A 9,266-nucleotide genomic window follows, 5' to 3' on the forward strand; every position below is an offset into this window, starting at 1 on the left:
TGACATTTTGGGGCTGTTCTGAACATATGTCTGGTATTACCTGACGCATTGAAAACCCAAATATAGATTTGTAGTGGGGCGGTTGCCTTATGGGTAATGCAACCATGCCACCTTTCCTTCTCCATCTCCTTATTCTCTCTCTTAAATTTTTACATTAAAAAAATAAATATTAAATATTAAATTATTCAAAAAAAAATTTATACATAATTTGGAAAATAGACTATACACCTCGCCCAATGACCCAAAACCATAGCTTTAATGGTTAATCGTAAACTGGAAGCTACAAGATTAGGAAATGAGAAAGGAGAGACTAGGGAGGTGTAGAAGAATGAAGGTTCAAATCTAAGACTTTTTTGAGGTTTATAGATTGTTTAAATCTAATAAAATGAATCAAAAGTGAAATTTTCAGTGAATGGGGTACGTATGTCATATCTTTAATATGTGATGGAGAAATACCAAGGCACATACTTCTCTAATCGAAGAGTGATGTAGACTCTCCTAAAGTTGTTGGTCATTCATTGCCAATAAGCAATCTCAAGAGATAGATTGGGTATAAAATATATAAAAATGATTTTTATATCGATGCAAAATTACTTTATTGGTAAGACCGACATCTCTTAGTGAAGAGGTGGAGGGGATATGTATTTTCTCATACCTATAAAAAGAAAAATTCCATGTAAGAGATAAATTTAATAGTCATCTAGTCGGTTTAAATTAACGCTCATGATTAATAATTGTATTATTAAATAGTAAGAATAGAAATTACCATAATTCCTTCTTTCCCCAACTGAACAACCAGACACCTCACTACCTTCCCCCAATAAAAAGAACTCATTCCCCTTTCTCTTCCTAATTTTTCCGTTTCTCTCTCTCCCTCTTGATCGGCTACCTTTTTGGGTTTGTATTGCCATTACTTAAGAGATTCGAGCTCCTTCTTGAGAAGGAAAGGATAAAAGAGGGTTAGAGAGCTTGTTAATAATATACGATTACGCAGTAGAGACACCATAGAAGGGGGAAATATGAAGAGTTTTAGTTTGGGACTTTTAATGGTTTTATCCCTTCTGGTTTTGGTTTCTGCAACTGCTTCTAAGTATCAGACTGTACCAGTCTTGTCTTTTGATGAAGGGTATTCTCACTTGTTTGGAGATAATAATCTCATGATCTTAAAAGATGGCAAAAGGGTTCATATCTCACTAAATGAAAGATCAGGTTCCCTTCCCTTACTCTGCTCTGTTTTCTTCACCTTATTTCTTTTCCTTCTCTTGTCTTTTCTGATTTTTCTCTTGCAAACCAGGTGCTGGGTTTGTCTCACAGGACCTATACTTGCATGGGTTCTTCAGTGCTTCAATAAAGCTACCGGCTGATTACGCAGCTGGGGTGGTTGTTGCGTTTTACGTGAGTTCTGATTGAATCTTTTCATGCCTAGATCATTAATTTTCATTTTTGTTAATTTTTTTCTTCTGGGTTTTGTCTAATTTTACTGATGGATTGCTATAGATGTCTAATGGAGATATGTTCGAGGCAAACCATGATGAGTTGGATTTTGAGTTCCTGGGAAATATTAGAGGCAAGGAGTGGAGGATTCAAACTAATGTTTATGGCAACGGAAGCACTGGCATAGGAAGGGAAGAGAGATACGGTCTCTGGTTTGATCCTTCTGAAGATTTTCATCAGTATAGCATTCTCTGGACTGACAATCTCGTTATGTAAGCACCTTGAATCACTATATAAACATCTTTCCTTCTGCAAATCGAATTTACCAACTCTAATCTATCATGATTCAGTATCGTTTGTGTTTCTGTTTTGGGTTTTTTATGGTTTACTAGGAGTGCAAATTCTCTTTCTGGAATTTTTTCTACAAAAAGCAGTTCTGACTTCTCTCTCTTTTAGATTCTTCAGAAGGGTCCTTTGATTATCATCATATTATCTTCTGTTAATTAATTTTGGAAGTTCTTCCTTGATATGGAATCCAATTAAATGATGATCATCTTCTTGCTTTGTTTGGCTTCCAGTATTTAAATTCTCTTCATGAAATTTCAAAATTAAAGCCAACTAGTTACCAGAATCAATGGTTAAATTCAGCAGTTTCTTATGGAAACATTTCCTTGTGATGAGCTTTTTGGCATGTCTGGATGTTTACTTTTGGTTTATACCCAAAAAAATGTATGCTTTTGGTAATTTGCTATATTTTCATTTTTTCCCCTCTTGGTTTTAATGAATTTTTCTTTTAAATTTGATCAGATTTTATGTTGATGATGTTCCAATAAGAGAGATTAAGAGGACTGAAGAAATGGGTGGAGACTTCCCCTCCAAGCCAATGTCTTTATACTCCACCATATGGGATGGTTCTACTTGGGCTACTAATGGTGGCAAGTACAAAGTGAATTACAAATATGCCCCTTATGTTGCTGAATTTTCCGACTTCGTCCTCCACGGCTGTGCCGTCAACCCAATTGAATTATCATCAAAGAAGTGTGGTGCTGGTGATTCTCTTAGTGCCCTCAATATCCAAACCAGCATCACATCTGATCAGAAAACCAAAATGGCTCACTTCAGGAAGAATTACTTGCAATACTCTTACTGCTATGACCGGACCCGTTACCCAACTCCTCTGTCGGAGTGTTCTATCAACCCACATGAGGCCGAGCGGCTCCGTGGGTTTGACCCAGTTACATTTGGCGGCGGAGTTAGGCATCACCATGGGAAGCGGCGCCACCACCGGAGCAGAGCAAGCAAGGCTGATGACAATTCCCTCTAGGAAGCTTTGAATTGGGTAGTTTCAATGTGTTTGGATTAAGATAAAGCAGGCCAGGCCTGTTTTTCCATCTTCATGTCAGTATGTCAATTTCATTTAGTTGGATCAGTTGTCTGTGATTGTGAATACAGGGGGGAGATTTATTGAGGTTGGTTAGGTTATATAGAGTTCATGTGGGTATATATTTGATTCATCTTGAAGAGCTTATTCTCTAGCCGTTTTGTATTTGATATATGTTTTGGATTCATGTATCTTAACACTTGTTTAAATAAATGTCTGAGATGGGAAAAATTTTATATAATGATGTGGACAACAAATGTGCATTTCTACCTTTTGTATTTTTTTTTCCCTTACCCTGTCTCTAAGGTCATGTGGGAGAAGGAGGGACAAATTGTCAAAAGCTGGGATCATAGGCAGCTTTTGTTGAATATGCTTTGGGCACACGTGGCTAAAAGCAGACCTTTAGGTTGTTTTGGTTGGATATGTATTGAAAAGGTTGTGGAGACCACAAGTTGCAGAGAAACAAGTTGAGAATCCTGCAAAGTTTGTCATGAAATGAGATGAAGTATGGCTCCAACGGTTCTCTAAATTTGTAGCAGTTGGAAACCTGTTGGAAGTACCAAGGGCTCTGGCATTAGGTGGTGTTCTGCTTTGCTGTTTTAGGTTTCATATGCAGAAGGGAGAGAGATTGAGAAGAAAGGTTTCTTTACAAATGCACAATTACAGATTAAACACATAATAATCTTGGAAGCAGAATTGAAGAATTGGATGATAGGGTTCACATTAACTCTTGGGTCTTTACTTCCAGTTGAGAGTAGGTGTTTTAAACTCAGATAAGTTGCACAGGTCATGCAGACACTGACAACATGTCTTGGTTGGATTAACCCACTTAATAATCTGAGCAGCAAAGCCTTAACATCCATAGATCTTTTACACCAAAAACAGAAAGAAAAAAAAACTAATGCTGTAATGAAAATTAGATCTGTATTAAAAGAATTATTTAAATTGGTTTCTGACTATCCAAATAAACAGGTCAGTTCTATCCCTTTCTCTTACACATGCATAATGACAAGGAGGAGAAGCCACCCGGTGAAAATATCAATCTTTATCACGGAAATAGAAGACAAAATGACAAGGAAGAGAAGCCACCCAACCCTGTGATAATATCCAACTTTATCAGATACACACCCACACAGACACCACACAATGACAGAGAAGAAACAACCCTGTGACCATATCCATCTTTATCATCAAAGTCATCTTTTCTCTTCCCTGTGACAATATCCACCTTTATCAGATACAAACCCACACAGACACCACACAATGGCAGGGAAGAAACAACCTTGTGACCATATCCATCTTTATCATCGTAGTCATCTTCTTGCACTGCTATTGATGTAGCGATGAGAACGAGGGGTTTATTTTGATTTTCTCTCAGTCCTCTCAATCAGTTTGACAAAATTTCGAACGATGGTTCTACCTTCTGAGGTAATGATGCTTTCAGGATGAAACTGGACCCCCTGCAATTGTAGCACACATTGATCAACAAAATGAAATTAATTAATCTAAGTCAGTGGAAATATTCTAACTCATAATATGAAAGAGAGACATTTCATCAAAGATTTTAAGTCCCAGAGACCAAATGACATGCTCTTAATACATCTCATTCTTGAGATTCAACTTACAAAAGCAATAATTACAGTAGATTGACATCTTCAAGTTGTATGATGCCGCTTTAAGTGCAAACATGAGATATTTCAAATTGACAAAGTCATGGTTAACTTTCCAAGCCGCATTATTAGGTGATATTTCAGAGCTAATACAGAAGAAAAGATGCAGTCATGCAGGCACTAGTAATACAAGGATTTCAATCCAATATCTGGAGACTGATCCATTATTGTTAATGTTCTAATTCCTTCTCATATAGAATATTATAATTGTCTGAAGTTCCTTCAACACCCCCCCCCCCCAAAAAAAAAAAAAAAGCCAAAAGATGAAAGATACTTTTTCCTATATTGTATCTGTTCTACAGATATGACAATCCTCCACTTTCTTCAACAAATCAAAGGTTAGATTCTCCACAATAATTGATCCAAATTAGAAAGGCCACTTTTAAGATTCAGATAATCAGAGATCAGGTTTGGCAGTTTTAGTGACACGGTGAGAATGGTTCTGAACTGATGCAGGGATGTTGAACATTGGAAGTATTCCAGCTAATGGGATGGTTAAAATCTAAAAAGACATGATAGATAATTCCAGCAGCAGTGAGAAGAAATCAAAGGTTGGAATCTCCACAATAATTGACCCAAATTAGAAAGGCCATGTTTAAGATTCAGATAATCAGAGATCAGGTTTGGCAGTTTTAGTGACATGGTGAAAATGGTTCTCAACTGATACAGGGATATTGAACATTGGAAGTATTCCAGCTAATGGGATGGTTAAAAAGCTAAAAAGATACAATAGATGATTCCAGCAGCAGTGAGAGGAGGGTTGTGTTGTGAGTACATCATTATGATACTATACCCTATGCATACAATGATTTGTTCTTGCCCAACCACTCCCACCACTAAAACCAGAACAGGAAGACTATATAGGTTGCAATATATTCCCCTTTCTTCTCGTTGTCATTTTCTGCCAAAAATCTCACCCACCACCAGCAGATCCCCGTCAGATCATTAATTGCCCTTGCAGTTACAGACCTTATCAAGCATAGTTATCTAGGTAAACAAAGGTGGTAGGCAGGCATGCATTTTGGACCTAGAGGTTGTTTAGGATAGTTTGTGTTTCCATGGACATCCATAAACAATATGCTCACTTTCCCCTTTGGGATAATTGACTTTAGATAGTTTGATTATGTGCCTTTTGAATCTTGTTTTGCATGTTTTTTACTTCTGTTATTGCTTAGCTTTATATTTTTCCATTCAAAAATTGATATCTCCCAGATTTTGACTCTGAATTTAAGGAGACGTGAAAAAAAGAGGTGGGTGGAGGTGAAGAAGCAAGAAGTACAAACAGAGACAAGGAACTGGAGAGAAGAGAGAGTGCTGCCACAGACTCTGCAGGAACCTGTCACCGGAGTCAGTGAGGCACCACCCACTAGACTTGGTGCCTGTTGGATGCCAAAGTCACTGAAGAGTTGAATCACAATATGCAGAGGCTCAAAAGGGTTTTGTATTGATGTTGAGACTTTGACACAAAACCTTCTTTGTGTATTTATTATTTTAACATGCCTGAAAGTGTGATAACATTAAATGTCAATATATACAAACCATTTTGTGGGTTTTAAAAAGAATCATATTCATTGAAGAAAGGAATACCTCAGCTTCCCATTGCACTTGCACTTGGATGCCCAAGCAAGTCCATTGGAGTGTATAAGTTTAACTACCATAAAATATGTTGAAATAAATTTCATCTTAAATCATAACCATACTGAATCACCTATTCTTAATACACCATCTGATGCAGTACCTGTATTCTGATATTCGTGATATGTCAACCATGACTTGCAATCGGTGGACAACATAAAAAAATTGGTGGGGGGTGGGGGTGGGGGGGGGGGGAGGTGGTACATTCTCAACTCATTTATTTCTTTTTTGACATGGTCAACATATATCACAAATTTACTAATCAACTTTTGTTCAACTAATTTCCAAATCAGTAAACATAATCCACATCAATAAATTGATTTCCCAGACAACATACCGGTGAAAAAGGACATTACCTGAATATGCCTATACTTCTTGTGACGTGCAGCCATAATCAATCCATCTTCTGTCCAAGCTATAACCTCAAGTTCATCACCAGGAAAACTCTCCTGTTCAATCACGAGACTATGGTATCTACCAGCAGTAAAAGGGCTGCAATATCAAATAAACAGTAAATTATACTTACAGAACACCACTTAAATATGCACAAACATGAAACTACTGGTGGGAAAAGAAAAGGAAAACCGAAAACTCACTTTGACAATCCCGCAAACAGGCCATCTTCCCCCTTCTCATCATAATATACAAGAGAACTTTTCCCATGCACAACGCCAGTAGGAGCACGCACAATCTTTCCTGCAATACAGTAAAGGTAATTAACTCCATTGCCAACAAAAGGACTTCCCCTCGAAGAAAAAAAAAAAGTTAAATGTGCCCATTAAGTATGTAACCACAAAATTCATAAAAATACAAATCCAAAGAGAAGTGGAAGCTCAATAAATAGAAGAAATAATTTTTAATACACACCCCCGAAAGCTTCCCCAATGCACTGTAATCCCATACAAACACCGAACAAAGGCACCATAGGTCCAAGCTCAATAACAGTTTGTAAAGATATCCCTGAATCTTTAGGTGCACCTGTAGGAGGGAAACACTCTGCTCTTAACCAATCTGGCATTGTGTTATCAAAACAGTCATAAGAAAGGTACTCGTCAAACCTGGTCCTGGGGATATAAGCACTCCTCTTGGATTTTTCCTGCACATATGACAAAATAAATTCATTTATACCAAATATTTAAAGATGTGAGATGTCCACAAGAAATCTAATTCCACTCAGACAACTTTCGAACTCATCTGAAAATAAATAAACTATGAGAATCGATTGATTCAAGACTTTCATCACCCCCTCCCCTTTTTTAAATCCCATTGGGATATACACTAGGCAACCTAACAGAACATTAATTCCATCTTCTTCCAGATGCAGTCAAAAGCAGTGTATTGAGCTGTTGGACCCAAAAGATGCGATTTTGAAGAATATTTTAAACTTAACTAGTATTCATGTTGCCAATCCTTATCTGGATCTTGCTGGCAGAATTTGATGGGGTTGGACAAGGATAAGGATTGACAACATAAATAATATTGTCATTTAAAATATTCTTGAGAATCTCGTCATTTACAGGTTTACTGAATCTGTTTCAGAACTGTAATGGGCTCAGAGTGGTAAACTTTGGCAACAACCTACCAGACTAAGAAAACAATAACAGTTTACTCTGAGTCCTTGCAATTAGGGTGCAATAGTTAGTTCTTCTCCAATCAAAGAAATAGGCACATTTTTCCCTATAAAATGATATGTAAGAAATTGGCATCAAACCAACCCAGGAAAAAAAAAGATGCTTACTTCTTCAACTCCTCCACGGTAAGGTCATCGTTTCGGTATACCTCAAAGTTGCAACCCAGCTCTCCCATATACTTAAAAAAAAACAGAATGAGGTAGGCTCAATCAGAAAACTCCTCCTCCAATTTCGGCAGATACAGAACAAAATAAAAACTAAAAATTTTCCAGAACCGAATATAGCAAAGGAACATAGAATACAACGAGAAAGAAAACCCCAACTTTTTTTTTGAAGGAAATGAAGATCAACAAGCAAACCTGGCAAAGATTGTAAGTGAAACTGTCGTAATTATCAATGACAATAATCGGATTCTCGGTTCTCTTCTTATCTTCAACCGAAACATTATTCAAGGTCCCAGGCACAGCACATGTTCTAGCGACGCGCAAACCCTTCTTTTGAGCTACCACCGATCCATTAAGAGTTTCTGCGAAGAAAAATAAATTTTTTTATGAGAAATTAAATCAAGCGAGGAAGGTGGGGGATTGGAACAGCGATTAAAGAAAAACCAATTCGATAATCGACTTACTTGGAGGAGCAGAAATTATTGAGAAACCCCGAGGTTTTGCTAGGGTTTTAGAAGCAAACGTCTTGGGTTGAACAACGGTGTTGCATGCTAGAGACAGTGCCATATCGATCGATGAATCTCGAACTTTAATTCAAGAAATACAGCTCTACAGATGCTCCTAAGGATTGAAATTTCCTCTTTGGGGGAATCAGAAGGGCTTAAATTCCCTCAAAAGATTCAACTTTGAGATCTTAGCATAAACCGAAAATCAAACAGAGTTGTGCCAATACTGAAATGCTTGCTCAATGTGATGCGGAACAAAAATGTTTCAGATCCCCCCCATAAATAGAGCTGTATGAAAAACTGTATTAAGAATCTAAGATAAATTAGGAACTTGTTTAGGAACTTGTTTGTTCAGAGAAACAATTTTGGTAGACAATATTCTGTTCCGAATTTCTAAAATTGGTAAAAGAAAAATAGGAGATGCTCTTACAAACTGTTCAAAGTTTGAACTGATTTGAGCAATCTCTAACTAATTACCGTGAAGTACCAGCAAGAACTGAATATTAGAACTGAATTTGAGGTGTCTGTGTTTGAAAAAACACAAAGTGAGGTGTTTGACTGTTTGTCTGCTAAATGTTAAATCACTGTTTTTTTTTTTTAGAAAATTCTTTTAGAATAAAAAAAAAAATTCACTGAAATGTGATCAATGAAAATCTACTTTTGAGGTATTAGTGCTTAAGGCATCCATTTTGAGTGTCCGTACAATTTGTTCTTTGGAATTGAACAGTTTACTTGTGGATTATTTTTATAAAATATATAATAATTTAAAATAATTATAATTATATCTTATGTTGATTTTTTTAAATTTTTTTTTATGGTGGTAATGAAGACTTTGATTGTAACAA

At 36.7% G+C, this 9,266-nt stretch overlaps 2 protein-coding genes across 2 annotated transcripts; one reads left to right on the forward strand and one right to left on the reverse strand.

The window, feature by feature from the left end:
• Positions 1 to 808: 808 nt before the first annotated feature.
• On the forward strand, positions 809 to 3,056 carry LOC149000732 (putative xyloglucan endotransglucosylase/hydrolase protein 28). Its single transcript, XM_089139846.1, has 4 exons — positions 809 to 1,209; positions 1,295 to 1,395; positions 1,498 to 1,706; positions 2,242 to 3,056. Exons 1-4 carry the CDS (start codon positions 1,020 to 1,022, stop codon positions 2,756 to 2,758), a joined length of 1,017 nt encoding a protein of 338 aa, XP_088995972.1. The 5' UTR covers positions 809 to 1,019; the 3' UTR covers positions 2,759 to 3,056.
• Positions 3,057 to 3,648: 592 nt separating this feature from the next.
• LOC149000733 (anthranilate synthase beta subunit 1, chloroplastic-like) lies at positions 3,649 to 8,505 on the reverse strand. Its single transcript, XM_089139847.1, has 8 exons — positions 8,380 to 8,505; positions 8,111 to 8,277; positions 7,859 to 7,929; positions 7,179 to 7,216; positions 6,988 to 7,098; positions 6,717 to 6,816; positions 6,477 to 6,612; positions 3,649 to 4,275 (listed from the first exon to the last, which is right to left on the reverse strand). Exons 1-8 carry the CDS (start codon positions 8,480 to 8,482, stop codon positions 4,174 to 4,176), a joined length of 828 nt encoding a protein of 275 aa, XP_088995973.1. The 5' UTR covers positions 8,483 to 8,505; the 3' UTR covers positions 3,649 to 4,173.
• Positions 8,506 to 9,266: the final 761 nt, after the last annotated feature.

The sequence above is a fragment of the Hakea prostrata genome, chromosome 11, assembly GCF_041222555.1.
Source record: "Hakea prostrata isolate BN-2017 chromosome 11, UWA_Hpros_2, whole genome shotgun sequence".
In the NCBI taxonomy this organism is placed as follows: domain Eukaryota; kingdom Viridiplantae; phylum Streptophyta; class Magnoliopsida; order Proteales; family Proteaceae; genus Hakea; species Hakea prostrata.

Excerpts from the sequence above, each read along its gene's own strand:
- LOC149000732 (XM_089139846.1), top strand. The coding sequence starts at position 1,020 with ATGAAGAGTTTTAGTTTGGGACTTTTAATGGTTTTATCCCTTCTGGTT. Across the intron at positions 1,210-1,294 it reads CTCACTAAATGAAAGATCAG|GTGCTGGGTTTGTCTCACAG; the intron begins GTTCCCTTCCCT and ends CTTGCAAACCAG. Across the intron at positions 1,396-1,497 it reads GGGTGGTTGTTGCGTTTTAC|ATGTCTAATGGAGATATGTT; the intron begins GTGAGTTCTGAT and ends GGATTGCTATAG.
- LOC149000733 (XM_089139847.1), bottom strand. The coding sequence starts at position 8,482 with ATGGCACTGTCTCTAGCATGCAACACCGTTGTTCAACCCAAGACGTTT. Across the intron at positions 8,278-8,379 it reads AATAATTTCTGCTCCTCCAA|AAACTCTTAATGGATCGGTG; the intron begins GTAAGTCGATTA and ends TTTTCTTCGCAG. Across the intron at positions 4,276-6,476 it reads AGAAGTATAGGCATATTCAG|GGGGTCCAGTTTCATCCTGA; the intron begins GTAATGTCCTTT and ends CTACAATTGCAG.